We start from the raw sequence: 15926 nt of genomic DNA, 5'->3' as shown, positions 1-15926 counted from the left end.
CTGCAGTACGACCGCTAGCCTGGGGTCTTTAACGTGCACCACGCAGTAGTGATACACGACCGCACGTCGCGGTAAGATGCTCGATCCACACCGAAACAGGCAAGGGTGGAGGAATTACACCAGAGAAACACTGTAGCCGGAAACCCTCTCGCCTCCTCTATACTCAGTATAGAGGAGGCTATGGTGAAACATGTTTTTGGTAATTTGTGCGCGTGCTTTTTTCGTGTTTGCATGCTCTCCTGTGCATAATGCCTCTCCTGCGCATAATGCCTGTGCATAACGCCTCTTTTGGACATAATGCCTCTCCTGTGCATAATGCCTCTCCTGTGCATAAAGCGTCTTTTGGGCATAATGCCTCTTTTGGGCATAATGCCTCTTTTGGGCATAATGCCTCTTTTGGGCATAATACCTCTTTTGGGCATAATGCTCGCCTGGGCATAATGCCTAATGGCGCAGCGGTCAAATAAACAATAAAGATGAGAGGAAGTAACAGGGGAGCCTTCCCGCATCCTCGAGCAATTCTGTGAATAAAAAGCGGGACACGTGCTGCGGCCGACGAGTGCGCTGTCCGCAGTTTTCACGGGCCTTCTGGTAGCCACACAATGACCGACAATCCTCGTCGTGTCGCGCGTAAGCCAGCTTTTGCGAGCCAAGTTTGAACAAAACGAAATGGAGCCTATCTTGTAAATTTTTTTACACAAAGGTGTCCCCGAGCGTAAACCTCGGCGCAGCGTTGGTCTCGATTATGCTCGAGGGCTGTACGACTCGCCTGAACTGGCTGAACTAGTTCAACGGGGCATAAACTGGCGCATTCGAATCAACCACCGGAAGTTCCACGGCCGCTGCACGGGCGCGTTCGATTCAACCCAGTTCTCAACGAGTTCAAACCCGCGGTTGAATTCCTCAAAACCTTGCACCAGTTGAATTCCTCAAAACCGTGTGGCGACTTGCAAAGTCAAGTCGCCACAGATTAGTTGTCTTGCTCTCCCTGATGAACTATTTAACACAATCAACTTAGAAGACACTTATTTGTATCCGGTCTTATAGCCGTCATTACTTCACTCAAAGAAGGACCAGGCTTCGTCTCGAAAGACGATTGCGCGTTTTTACATGACGATACGCCATTCTTCGTTTTCAACATTGGGGAATGTATTTTGAAGTCGGGAGTTGTACTTTCACCGAAAGTACCAGAAAAAAAAAATACTTTAGTAAAGTACAAGTACGTGCTCAGAGAATGTACTTGTCGAAGGAATTACTAAGGTTCTCGAACGATCTTCGAACCATGGAAGACCTGCATATTCTGAGTGTTAACAGAAAAGGCAACGCCAAGAGGTCACCTTTGCGCGGCTCTTTAGCACGCGATTCTTCAAGTACAGCACGAACTACAAGAGCACCAGATGAGCTTCAGAGCGGGTGCTGCATGTAGTTGCCTCATTTGAGTGAGGATGCAGCGTGTAAACCTCTTGTAGTGGGCGAGAGTTCCTACGTTAAGGAGAAGCCGATTGCAACGGCTTACTACGTGACACTGGCAGTGTATTTATGGTGGTTAAGGTTTTACAGCGGAGCTGTTAAGGGCTAGTTTTCCCAGGATCGTGTCTCCCGCAAAGGAATGAAGACACCGAACTCTGGACACCTACCGCCATCTATGAGCGACGGCGGCAAGCCACGGATCTGGTTGCCGCCGTCGCTCATAGATGGCGGCAGCCTTTCCCCTTTGGTAGGGTGCCTACATGTCTGTCTGTCTCAGGGTGAAGACATCCATTGTTGCCCTGGATGTGTCAGCGCGTGACGCTCTCGAGCGCTCGGTGCGTGACTTGGGCGGTAAAATGGCGTCTATGCGTTAGTCAAAGCTACGCGCCCGAGCTGACTGACACCGAATTGCGCGCACTTCAAAATGCATAAAAAAACGACTGGGCGGAAAAATGGCTGAGATGTCACCACTCAAGCAAAAGCGCGCGTGTGTATGAAGGCACTCTACCCTTTGGCTTGCCGACTTGCGGCCGGCCATTACTTTCCATTGTAAAGGTCTTCCTTCTTCACCACAGTGGAAGGGCTGAAAGTTTTTATTTGTACATCACACGCCCCAAAACCGACGATCGAGAATTGGCCGTTTTGAGTCGCGCTCACTCTCGTTTCCGTGGTAACGAGACGTTTTGTATGGTTTCGACACAACCACCAAAGGTAATCAAAGTTGTGGGTCATCGAAGGCACACAGTTAATACTAACAATAAACTTAAAGTGAAAGACCGATTTTTTTTTTTTTTTTTTGCGGCTTCTAAAAGGTTGTAAATACATTGACTGAAACAAAAAGAGCTGCACAGCCATAAGACTTCCGGTCAATTTCTCCCCCTCTTGATTTCTTCTTCCTCCCCAGTTCAGTTTCGGTTTCGAGCTATCCTTGAAGGCGGCGCTTCTGGTCTTATGTTCAAGGGTGAACGGAGTATATTTATGGGTGCAAAACAACCGGAGCACGGAATATCCGAAACGACCGCGGAGGAAAACATCCCATCGGACAGCCATGCCAACAAACATTTCTTGTCAATAAATTAATGAAAGAATCTCGTTGAATGAGTCGCATCCATTGCAGCACAGACTGGCCGCGAAACCTTTCGTAATCCTCAATTACTCAGGGACACTGTCGTCAAACTACCAAATATTCAATAATATTTTTTTTTCAAATGTCCAGTAAGTTGGGCTGGCAACGAGTTCTCAAAGTCTGCCAAACAAAGAAATAAGCACAAGTAAACCCGATAAGGAGGCCGACGGAACAGAAAAGATGTTCCCCGGAGCGGATCATGAGCGGAAACGACAATTGCGGCAACGTCCGGAAGGCAGGCGGCCGTCGCGACGCTTGCTCACCTTCCGCGGCGACGCAGGAGCCGAGTTGCAGGGTGAATCCACGCTCACGATGCGCACCCTCAGGGTGACTCCGCGACGACGCATCACCACCGGCACGTCCTCCTCGTAGATGGTGTTTTCCTGTCGCTCCATCGCCGCCCGCTCGCCGACACTCCGAGCAACACACACTCTCACATCTCGTCGGTCCACCTCGGACAATCAGCTCCGACACCGAACTCCGAACGCAATCGCGCGATGGGCAGATGCAGCTGGCGCAGACGGTGTCATTCTTCTTTTGCTCAGAGATCTTAAAACCAAGAACGCAGTTTCTTCCGAGATCTTCAGCCGAAGGTCTCTTCCTAGATCTTGAGTCGAAGAATTCCTTGTTCGCGAGATATTCAGCCGAAATGAACAGTTCCTTGCGAGACCCTCGGCCGAAGGAAAGGTTCCCAGATGTTCAGCCGAAGGTTGCTTCAGAGCCGCGGCACCTTCCGTCGAAGACACTCGGGTGTCGGCAGGAGAGGCGCGACAGGTGTGGCATTCCAGCAAAAGGTGAACACGACCGGGCAGCCAAACATGCACCCCGAAAATCACACCACGGCGCCTTATCGAGCGCGCTCCGCGCGAAAGCACACTCGAAGGCACCTCTTCGCATTGACACTGGCCGGCGCCTAATCAGCACTCGGGGAAAAGCTGCCTCGAAGAAAAGAGCATCCAAAGTTCGGTCAACACTCGCAACAAGGACGTGAATGCTCTCGAGACCAATCTGAACGGCGGAAATGCAAGTGAGAGAGAGAGATAGAGAGGTGTCCCGGTGTTCGCCAATCAAAGGTGTCCCATCCCTGGGCGCTATGGCAACTCCGGGCGGGGGGCTCTCATTCAGCGACCCCGTTCGACTGAACCGTTTACCACATCGCATCCGCGGCGGCGGCAACAACAACAGCAGCGCCAAGGCGTCGCTCGACACACACATCGACCGGAACCCACCACACAAAGCGCCCGCTTCCGCACGAGATCGAAACTCGGACCGCGTGAACCGAACACCACAGGGACTGGTCCACTTTGAAACAACCGCGTGGCCACCGCGGCTCCGGGACGAGCGACCATTTTTGGATTCCTTTTGGACGGCGAGAGCGACGCGCTCACTCGACGAAGCAGACGACACGGGAAGTCGCTATCGGGTGTCGGGTACGTCCGGCCCGACGGCGTTTCCTCCTCCTCCGAACAATCCAGGGGCGAGACTCACTTTTGGGGTCAATCCGAAGCGACTAATCAACGCTCTATCCGTCCATCACCGCACACTGTAGCCGAAGATCCGGAAAGCTGAACTCGTCCAAAGCGTTCACCACATCGCAGAGGCCACGTGACCGCCACCAGTCCGGCTGGCTCCCAAAACTGTTGCACTTCCAAGTTAGCAGACGCGAACAAAACGAAGGAACGCAGACGGCTGAAAAAAGGTTCGTTCATGGGGAAGAGAATATGCGAGGCGGAACGTGCCGTTGCAGACGGCAACCGCGGAGAGGAAAGCGGGGGAAATCGGCATTATCGCGAGGTCCGTTCGGGCGTGCACGGAATCACCCCCCACCACGCGCTCTATGTTGCGGCGGCGGCGGCGGCGGGGTGCAGACCCGGGGAGCAGACGACGCGAGAAACAGAAACAGAAAACAACGCAGAGCGCGCAGATCGATGTCCCCCTCGCGGCGCCCAGCGGCGAACCGAAAACTGCGGCCGCAGATCGTGGCGCCGCCACTCGTTCAACGGGAGAACAATATTGAAACATTCAGCGCGCTCGGTTCGTATTGGTGACCCATTCTAGCCCACTACAGCATCGGTAACCACTGAGGCACTTGACAAACGTCAATGGCGCTTTCCGTTTAAAACCCCCGCCCAGACAAGCTGGGGAGCATTCTGTCTGCGTTTGGAACGGCTATTTTGGGCTGGGAACATTTGCCCGCGCTATGTCGCGCTCTGTGGAATTTTACTAAGTTCTTCAGGGTCGAGAAGAAAATCAGACTTAAAAATAGACACGATACAAATTAAATATATGCCTCTAAAAAACAAAACAAAAAAACTTTTGAGTGAGTTGTTAATAAACTTCTCACTCTCTTAAAAAAGATTGCTGTCGTATTAGATTACATTAGTTGTGGAACTCCCGCGAAAGGATGCATTCCTTTTCAGTCTGCCCCCCCGTCGTTTGAAGAGCCATCTAGATTACCGTTTCATAACTGTGTGTTCTAGCAGACCTTCAACGCCATCTAGAAGCTGTGCTTCAAAACGTATGTATCCCATAGGTATACACTGTAGTTACCATAGCAGCCGTCCGGCGGCGCGTCGAGTGACGGGAGGCGACTCGTGGTGAGTGAGGGGGTGTACTGCTCGTGCAAGCGGCGTCTATCTGAGCAATTCCGTAGCTGAGCTAATCGACTACCGTTGGCCTTAGGGATAGAAATTAGGGTATGGCGAAATCTGACTAGTGTTTTGTTCGCATAAATGTGTGTTTATACATATCCTACGACAATTTCGAGCTTTCATGTAAAAAAATAATACAATCTCTTTGACCTTCGAAAAAGAAAAAAAAAATAAGAAAACTGCAGTTGCTGGAGGGTTGGGAGACTATTTAAGGTATCGTACCTACAGGGGGCCTGACCCACTGCAGATGTTTATTTATTTATTAAACAATCATACGCTTTTTTTTTTTAAATCTTCAGATGTCTCAATTAACTTCCTATGACTACAGATGGCGTCTTCGGTTTGTGTTTGACGTAAAAACGATATCTCTGGCTACTCTGTAGGGTTTGTATCAGTTCGACATCCAACGAACAGTTTTGTGTTGAATCTGCCTTACGCTGATCTCGCTCGTATTCAACCTGCTACCGTTTTTAGAGCAGCTAAGCGGAGAACGTATAGCTACTCTAACAGATCACGACGAGTAGTACTAGCTATTCATGCGATCGGTGTGAGCACCGTTCGCACAAAAACCGATAACTCTTCGTTAGGCATGTGGAAATAATGAACTTTAGGTTCGAAGCAAATTCACAGTAATTACGCGGTAGTTTTGGCCCAATATTTTTTTTTATCGCATATTGAATAGTTGCTGCGCGTTTCTCCATGCCTTTCACTACTGTTGCACCATGCTTACACAAAAGTTCATCAGCTAAACTCGCAAAGGTTGTTGCCAAGCTTCTAATTGCCAACTTAAGCGATCTGTTAAATTTAATCTAGCCATATTTATAGGCTGCGGCCTCAGACAGTCCGATGCCTACAATAGGTTGGCAAGTAAATGACAGATTTGACATAAAATTAAACTTAAACAGGGGAGCTCTGCCATACCTAACTGAGGGAATTTATAGATCTTATTGCTATAGGAAACTTTTTTCTTAAATTCTGAATTAAAACAAGCACAAGTAATGTACAACAAGCACAAGTAATGTACACAGGTTGTTAAAACACCGCTGCCCAACATACAACGTCGCATAACAGCCACAGTTAGATTTTGAAGATTTTACTACAATATAAATATCACAAATGACGTGTTTTTTATATTATTATTATTATTATTATTATTATTATTATTATTTCTTACTTCTTCATATGATCAACGGCTTCATTCAGCGTCGTGCGGTTCCTGAAGTTTTAAAAACTGCTATTGTTAGGCCAGTGCTAAAGGGTGGCAAACCAACTGTAATTGGTAATTACCGCCCCATATCTATTCTGCCTGTTGTAGGACATTTATTAGAAAAGCATCTTGTTTCGATGATGACCAGTTTTTTAGACAAGTACCCAATTGTACCGGAGACGCAATATGGTTTTGTGCCAGGTAGAGGCACGTAATTGTTGTTAGATGACGTTGCCGATTATATAAACTCCGCTTTTGATGATAACATGTTTTGCTGCGCTCTTTTCTTGGATGTGTCAAAGGCCTTCGACACCGTGAACCACTCCGTCCTGCTGCGTAAGCTTTTCAAGGCGGGTTTTAGGGGGCCTTTTTTTGATATGTTGTCTAATCTGCTTTCCGGTCGCTCGCAGCGTGTGCGGGTGGGGCACGAGTTGAGCGCTATCTGAAAGTAGGCGTTCCCCAAGGCTCGTTGTTGTCACCTTTGTTATTTAATATCTACGTCAGCGATCTTCCCTCGGCCATCGAGAGTTGTACCTGCTACCAGTATGCTGACGACACTCTGCTGATATCGCGGCATATCGATTTTGCGAGAGCCCTAGACATTTTACAAGCCAATGCTAATAAAGCAATGGATTGGTACTCGGCGAATCTTTTAAAGGTGAATGTGGCTAAAACAAAATTGATGTGTTTTCGAAATCCGCTGAAACAAGGTTTCGTAGAAATGCCGTTTTTCCTTCATGGTATAATGTGCGACCCTTGTACTTGTGTCCCGGTTAAGTGGGTGGAGACCACTAAGTCCATGGGAATTTCTTTTGACCACGACATGTCTTGGAATAATCAGTTGGCATACATATGTAGAGTGTTACGGAAAGTGGCCTGTATGCTTTATAATATTAGAATCTTTGTTCCTTTTCATGTTCGAAAAATTTTGGTTTATGCCCTGGCATACAGCGTACTTAGGTACGGGATTACGGTGTTTGCGCACAGTAGTGGACAGCGGCATGCTAAAGTGAACTCCTTGTTGAAAAGTGTTTTAAAAAGTGTGGCGTACAATTCAATTTTCACAGACAGCACGAACATTTTCAGTGACCTTGAGATGCCTAATTTTTTTTCTCTACTTCGACAAACAGTCATACTTCGCTATTTTTGGACGAATCAGTTTAAGATTTTGCACGAGCCGTCTCGCACGCTAAGGAAAACAACCCGTTTTATACGGCCTCGTTGCTTCACGAGGTATGGGAAGAGAACCCGTGATTACTATGTTCCGGATATTTTCAATGATCTTCCTGAATGTGTTTTCTCTTTCGACTCTAAAACTAAGGTTAAAAGATGGCTCCGTTCTTTTATGGTCGATTCAGGGTAGGTAGTTATGGGTGTGTAGAAGACCAGAGTGTTAGTTACGTAGGTTAGGTGTGTGTGTGTGTTTTTTTCTCTTCTTTATTTTCTGTCTTTTTTTGTATTTTTTATTTTTTTTTCTTTGCCTCTGCGCTTTTGTAACATGCTGATGGTGAGGTTGAAGGGTTCCAGTCCCACAAGCCATTTAGGCTTTGACTGACCCGATTTTTTACTGTAATGTGGATGTTGCAAATAAAATTATTATTATTATTATTATTATTATTATTATTATTGTTATTGTTATTATTATTATTATTATTAATTCTTCCCTTTTCCTTCCCTTTTTCCTTCCCTTTTTAAATGAAATTGATCTCCATTCTATGTTGTTTAGTTTTAAAGCAAGCAAGTCCCCTGGTGCTGATGGCATTTGCGCATATGATCTGCAGAGAAATTTCACACGAATTAAGGATGTTCTTCTAGTCATGCTCAATAGCTTTATTACTTTTGCCAACATACCTGATGGCCTAAAGGTTGCCATCGTTAGACCCCTCTTCAAAGGAGGCGCCCGATCGAAAATCGAGAATTATCGCCCTATTTCTTTATTACCAATTTTAGGCCAAATTCTCGAGAAACACCTCTTTCAGTCGATGTATAGATTTTTGGATACAAATGAGATCTTCTCACCCACTCAGTACGGTTTCATTGCTGGAAAAGGCACGCAGCCAGCCCTTGACGATTTTTCTGATAACTTATATTCCACATTTGAAAATAATATGTTCGCATGCGCGCTTTTTCTTGATGTGTCTAAGGCCTTTAACACTGTCAACCACCAACTGCTCCTAAGGAAATTACATCGCCTGGGTTTTCGTGGACCTTTTTATTCCTTACTAGAAAACTTCCTTTCTCACCGTTCTCAACTCGTGTCAATCGGTGGCTTTAAGAGTTCTCTTCTTTCTCTTAAAGCGGGGGTGCCTCAAGGTTCAGTGTTATCACCTCTACTTTTCAACATTTTTGTTAATGACATGGCTAATGTCGTCAGTGGATGCACGCTCCACCAATACGCCGACGATACCCTTCTTGTGTCGCGTCATATTAATTTCCATGACTCTTTCAAAAAACTTGAAGAGAATGCTACCCATATAATGGACTGGTTTGCTGAAAACATGATGGACATTAATAAGTCTAAAACAAAGCTAGTTTATTTTCGTAATCCTCTTAAAAGCCACCCTACTAATGTAAAGTTTATTCTTCACCGATCTAAATGTGATCCATGTACATGCATACCAATTGAGTCGGTTAATCATGTTAAATACTTAGGTGTTTATTTTGATTTTGATATGTCGTGGAACACACATATTTCATACTTATGTAGCAAAATACGAGCTGTATCTTGCATGCTTTACAACACTAGAGTCTTTATACCAGTTGGTGTAAGGCTGCTGATAGCTCACGCACTTGCTTACAGTGTCATTCGGTACGGCGTAACCGTTTTTGGAAATTGTTCTGGTCGCTTGCAAACCAAAGTTGATACCTTACTGAGAGGAATACTCTGTAGCGTTGCATATAATACACCTTTGTCAACAACTGGGGATATTTTCAAAGCTCTCCAATTGCCAAACCTCCGTTCACTGTATATTCAAACTGTTATATTACGCAACTTTTGGAATAAGGATTTCAAAACACCATCACTTCCGTCTCGCTCATTGCGATGCACCCCTCGTTTCAAGGTGCCACGTTGTGGGACCCGTTATGGTAAATGCACGCGCGATTATTATGTTCCGAGTTTATTCAACGCTCTGCCGGACTCAATCCTGGACATCACCTCACTGAAAGCATTGAAGAAGGAACTGAAATGTGTTGACTTGGATATTACTTAGTGCAAGCCTAGTACCAGTGTGTGCATAGTGAATTTGCAGGGCTATTATTTTTTTCTCTGGCCCCTTCTTCTTCAATGATTCTGATGACATTTCTATGTCTCCTGGCATTTTTTTTTTACATTTATTTGCTTTTCTCGTGCCATGTAGTGTCATTTTGTAACTGTGTTTCATTTTGCTTTTTTTTTATGTGTATTAATTTGCTTATTCACTCACTGATTTTTTTTTTCTTTTGTCACTGTCTGATGACAGTTACGACTTTTCCTTCTACTTTTCTTTTCCTCGATATGTTTTCCCAGCGTCGTGTTTCCATTCAGTATAGTTCTGCTGAAAATGTTTAGTTTTTACTTACTTTTTTTTTTTATTTATTTATTTTTTTTTTTGCTAAGGTTAGCGGCATTTTTGCTTGTCGCTGATGATACTTTCATTTCCATTGGTCTAATAGTTCTGATGACATGCATGTATTCCTTTCTCTCCTGACAATGTTTTCCTTTGCTTCGTCGTGTTTTTTTTTTTTTTTTTCTACTCTTGCATTTTGCCGATCCCATTGTTCTTTTTTATTCTTTTAGGGCGTCATCACACAAGCCTTTAGCTGGCTTTGATGTGTCCATACATCTAACATTGCATTTCTGATGGGCAAATAAAATTATTATTATTATTATTATTATTATTATTATTATTATTACACCAGACGCGCGCGCGCGCTATACCACTTTGAAGGTCCGTTTTTCGCCCAAGTGCGCGGCTGTGCTGCGGCAAAGCGAGTCGCGATATCGCGGTGTCAGCCTCCGCGGGTATTGCTTCTCCGCAGTGCACCTTCGCTTGAGGAGAAGCGCACTCAAGGGGGCCAACCCGCCGCGATCAAGCACTTCTAAAAGTACGAATTATCGAGTTAATTTTGAAGCGAGTATCAAATCGCGTATAATTTAAAACTAGTATTTCGGAATCAGAATATCCGCGCAGCCCTACTTTTCGCACATGGTACTTAGGCATCCAAAAAAATCAACAACTGTTCTTTCTTGATTGAAAGTGGCATCGCCAAGAATGCCAACGTGCCAGACACTTTCAGTTTCGTTTTTGAGAACAGCTCTCTTTGGGCGCAGTTTGGCGCAAACGACGCAGCAGTTCCACCACTGCATTCTAACGTCAGCGCCTGGGAGGAACAACGAAAAGAAGTTGGCAACGATAGCCCGAAATAACACCGCCACATCAAAATTCTCCGCAAAGCTTCGTCTTCTCAGAGAAAAACAGGACACGTAAAAAAAGAGCCCGTTTCAATCGCAGAAACAGAGCGCTTCCCAACGCACGAACTTGAGACCAGACATGGAAGTAATCCCTTGTAAGTAGCTGAATTACTCGCAATTAAATGAAATTTTAATGTAATTCTATTACCTTTTTAATAAATTACTGAAATACCTCGTAGGATTCCTTCCGTCAAAAGAGAGAGAGAGATGGTGTGGTAGGCAGAAGGGCGATGCAATGGCCTTCGCGCGTGCACGGTGACACACACGACGGGGGTTCTTATAGCGAAGAGACTGCTGGCGAGGGAACGGAATTCACGGAAAGGGCACGACTGCCCGGAGCCCGTATTCTGGACTCATTCGTACGATCAGCCAAACTGGGAAAATTATACTCTCTCGTGTCGAAGCAACAAGGCCAGACTTCTTGAAAAACGAACGGACCGTTTCGAACGCACAAAAGAGCAGAACACTAATGACCCATAAAACCGTCGTGTGAGGTTCGTGAGCAGTACACACTATACACTGTGATGCATATGTCCTGCCGCTTGTCCGTCCGTTGCTATTATTATTATTAATCTCGCACACCCGTTTAGGTAGTTGAAATAGATTTCTTCTTCTAAAACCATTAACCTAAAGTAAAGGATAGAATGCATAGTTTAACGGGGCAAAACAGTTCGTCCATTAGAGTAGATATTGCGTGCCTTTCGCGAGTTTTTTTTTTTTTTTTAGTAACTCAGAAGTAAGTAAAGTAACGAAGTAATTAATCGATAACTTCTTACGGCAGGTGATACTTTGTAACGGTGATCCGTTACTTTTTAGGCCGAGTGAATGTATTTTTGGGGTAGTACGAGTCTGTTTGAGTCAACAAAAGCAACGATGGTCTCGACCAAAGAGCCCATTGCCGCCAGGAAAAGTCCCGGAACTGAGCACTTTCTCGCGGCACAAGGCGTAAACTGCGGGAGGAAGGCGGGCATAGTATCGCAGCACACGGCCTGCCCGCCGGAAGGCCATAAAAAACGGGCGGCCGAGTGTCGGAAAAAAAAAACGGCCCGAATGATGGTTGGGGCCTGCAAGGCACGTGTTTCGAGCCCGCCACTAACCGCAATATATGGCCCAATAAAAGGGAGCGCAATGATGAGGACGTCGGCGTGCGGCTGACACCTGGCCGACGCTTCAGTTTCGGCTCTCTCCGACGTTAGAGGAAGCTCCGATGCTTAGGATTGCCCGGAAACAAATTTCGTCCCTTTCTCTCCTGGCAAACGCAGATAATGTGCCTCGCTAGCGGCCCTGTTGCACGGGAAACTCGCACATTTAGTGCCTCGACGGTGCGAACATCTGACAGAGAGCCCTGCCAAAGTTCCGACGTTAGAGGAAGGCCAACGCATCGCGCACAGCTTTGAGACTGCTCGTCTTTCTGTACGAAACGTGTGCGTCTTATGAAGACCGCGTTTTGTCGTAGCCTCTCCTATACTCACAAAGCCTGGCAGTTCCGACGACGGGAGCCATAGAATGCCCGGTCGTAGAGTTGGAGAGCGAGGATCTGGCAGCACAGAGCATCAAAGAGCCGTTTCTCGGGGAACCTGGACGTCAACGCTCAGCTTTTGCAGCGGCGAGTACCCGAAACACACTTGTTCGCTCGGGAGAAGTGTGTTTCGGCGTCTCGTCGTAGAGGGGCGGCAGTCACGTGGCTCTCCTCTCATCCGTTGTCTGCCGCACCGCCTTTTCCACTTGGGCGGCCGCTTCTCGCGGCGATCTGCCAGGCTTTGTCGGTATATAGGAGGCTACGCTTTTGTTCGTTTCATTTGTCCCCGCGCGGTGCTCGTCTGCTGTTAACTCCTTGTCGTTGTTTTTTTGTTGTTGTTTTTTTAACTTGCGGATTTAGCGGTTTCACACAACTGAACATCGTAGACGCGATTTAGCGATGGGGTTACGAAGCGGGTGACAGCTCCACAAGCGTATTTTGCCCATCATTGTAGCTTCGAGAAAAATTAAAAGCCGTACCTCGGTGCCATCCAAATGCCTCGCAACGCTTTCCGCCAAGTGCATAACTTTCGGGCGCTCCTTGCCACCGCCGCAATCAGTGGTAATCGCGGCGACGGTAAGACCCTCGTCGTTGTCAGAAGAGCTTAGGAGTTCATCGAGTGCCGTTGCGACCTCGACAGACTTCGCGTCTGCTTTTCCCGCCGCCTCCTTCATTCCCGCACCTGGCCGGAACGCTTGATGGGACTGCACCTGAACGCACCGCCATTTTGTTTGTTTTTTGTACGCGTTGGAGAAACGAGACGTCGCACAGAGAGGGTGCGCTCCGTTGATCGAGGACGTCCGATGCGCACCGGTGTACTTGATCCAACGTTGCTAGGCCAACTCAGTTGAAAAACTGCCACAGAGCCCGCTTTGAAAAAGTGGCTCCGATCCGTACCCGAGAACCGAACTAAAAGCGATCGCAACGCCGCCATTTCTCCCGCAGCGGCAGCTCCGAGAACTGCACGGTTGTTCACGTCGAGTCACTCAAGGGCCGGTGGCGCCATCTCGTAGCGGCATTTCGCAGTAGCTATATATAAATCCCTTTTTTTATGTTTTGACTCCTCGCTAAAGGGCGGGTCTGTTTTTGCTCAAAGGCATGTTTGGGCTAGTTGGTTGATGGGCATCTTGGTTTAAAACAGCACGGCAAGACAGGGACAAACTAAGGACGAGAGAGACGAGAGCGCTGACTATGAACTGAAATTTTCTTTTCACCGCTCGCAGTATGTATACCGATGGGCAACAGCCAAATAAACAGAGTCCGAAGAAAACAAAGAAAAAAACACAAAAACGCATGCAGTCTCAGCATCTTTAATTAGAGTCAGTTACAGGTTAAAAAAGAGTTTTCGAGAGAAAGGAGGGCAGGGGAGGAGGAAGCAGACGGAATACTGAAAAGGAGAGGGGGAAACCTCCTGTTCTCTTCAGCATTCCGTCTGCTTCCTCCTCCCCAGCCAGAAAAGTTTTCATATCAGTAGTTGCCTGACCGGCGGGTAGAGGGCGCTGACGCACTCGCCGCCATTAGGTTGCTTCAATTCGGTCGGTTTCGGTTTCAACGTGCACGGGATTGTGATGTTGTTTCATGCCACTTTCGATTAATTTTGCGATATAAATTCCTTCCTTGTAGCACACAGCTAATGAAACAATCGTATTGTGCTGTGCCACTAACATGCACCAGTTAAGGAAACCAATTTCTTTATCGGGCAGATCAACGGAAGACATGCCAACACATGTCTTTGAATTTGTTTATTTCGTGAGCTTTTATTATTTCTCGAGATAGTTTTGTCACCGTTCCTTTTAAGTGTTTTTTTTTTTTTTTTTTTTTTTGTACTTTGTAGTCGGGGGTACATCCACCGTCACGGCAATAAATTCCCAGGTGACCGGAGATTTGTTACATTATACTGATGTCCCCTTAATCGACGATCATTAATGCACCGTCCGGTCCGTCCGATGCAGAACCTGCCACACGACAGAGCAATAGAATACACAACGCATTCTGGACAGTTAACAAAAAGCCTGTCGGTTTTCTTTTTTCCCCAATTTCGTTTACTTTTTTTGCACACAGTATACACAAACGCTCCCGAACAAAAAGAAAAGAAAACAACTTTAATCTTTCTTTTAATTGTGGGGAAAATCTTGCGAGAGTACGGAATGGCGGATACTTTTTTACTGCGGGTTCTTGGTCATTCCCCACTCCTTGGAAGCCTTTTATAGTTACTAAGCGCAGCAATGTAATGCCATAAAATACTGAGACCAGTAGGTATCTTTGTGTGCTCTTTTTTTTCTTTCGCACTTTGTTTATATGATTGTAACTGGGAGCGGTGGAAATAAACTTTCGGTTGACAGTCAGCGCTGTCATCCATCTCGTCCTTACTTTGTCCTTGTTTTTTGTCGCGCTCTTTTAAACCAAAATACAAGTCATTTGATCCCTTCTAATGAGCATAGTACAAGTCTGGTCCCGAGGCTTTCGGTTCAATCACAGACACACTAAAATGTTCACACCTTCAAGAGTGTGAAAAGCGCGTTCCTTCCTCGAGGTATCAGTCCCGGGATTGTTTCAAGTTAATGTTTATGTATTGATGGCCACCAAGAGCAACATGCCTTCCCGGTGGTGCATCACAACGCAGGCGAAGAAGAAACGCACGCGCACATATCAAACACATTAACATTATACACACAAAATACGAAACTAAAAAAAAGACACATAGTTGACTACAGTTGTGACATCATCAAGTTTAAATGCTGAACCAATTTTGAACTTTTCTTCTTTTTTTTAATTTTTGAAAGGCCGTCGAAATATTCGACTGGACCCTAGGAAGCCAGAAACGCCATCTATACGACGCTATCTCAAACAAAACGCTGCATTTCTCGAAAATGATATCGCGAGCGCGCAGAGTCGGCCTTCGAGAGGTGATCTAGGCAAGTTCTCTTTCCCTCCTCACCTTAGGCCCTCTCCTTCGCATCCCGCGCGTGAGCCTGACCGACGACCCATCGCGGCGAAATACCACACAGTGCCCTCTGGGAACTAGTTGGCCACTCAGTTTCGGTTTCGACTGAGCAGCTTCATCTCATGCTATCACGCCGCGACCGAACGCGCTGCTTCCGTTTTCGGTTATCTGACTTTTCACGAACGTACAATACACTCATTCTCGATCGATACAAAACGAAGACCGGGGCACTTTCCTTGGTTCCCGAAACACCGGATATTTTGCGTGCGTATGCGAGCGTAGTAAGTCGTGGCTTAGTCACCTCACCGCACGAGTGCATGTTTGAGCTCAATTTCAATAATCCCGTCTAGTACCAGTGAACTAGAACTGAAATTTGTTCATCTGGAACCTTACACGTATTTTGTTTGCCAAACGTCCGTTTCGTGTTACTTCGTTGGGCGAAAAGCCAGCCCCATCCTCACAGGGTATCAAAGTTGAGCCCGGCGTTTACGCATGAACTTTTAAGGAAACGCAATAAATTCGACCTCACTACTGCACAAAAGTTACTATGATGTGT

General features: G+C 46.3%; 1 protein-coding gene across 4 annotated transcripts in view; it reads right to left on the bottom strand.

Moving 5' to 3' along the window:
* The window catches only part of LOC8041025 (microtubule-associated serine/threonine-protein kinase 3), a 171899-nt gene that overhangs the window by 72488 nt on the left and 83485 nt on the right, over window positions 1-15926 (bottom strand). For 2 of the 4 annotated variants that reach the window (XM_042289400.1, XM_042289401.1), the window contains exon 1: window positions 2860-4441. The exons of the other annotated variants lie outside the window; for them this stretch is intronic. In XM_042289400.1, coding sequence (XP_042145334.1) covers window positions 2860-2991 — 132 coding nt within the window. In that variant the 5' untranslated portion in view covers window positions 2992-4441. Of the gene's footprint in view, window positions 1-2859; window positions 4442-15926 lie in introns of those variants that run through there. 4 annotated transcript variants of the gene reach the window in all.

This window comes from Ixodes scapularis, unplaced genomic scaffold, assembly GCF_016920785.2.
Source record: "Ixodes scapularis isolate PalLabHiFi unplaced genomic scaffold, ASM1692078v2 PGA_scaffold12__126_contigs__length_90152505, whole genome shotgun sequence".
NCBI lineage: Eukaryota > Metazoa > Arthropoda > Arachnida > Ixodida > Ixodidae > Ixodes > Ixodes scapularis.
This window is presented reverse-complemented; position numbering and strand designations above follow the sequence as displayed.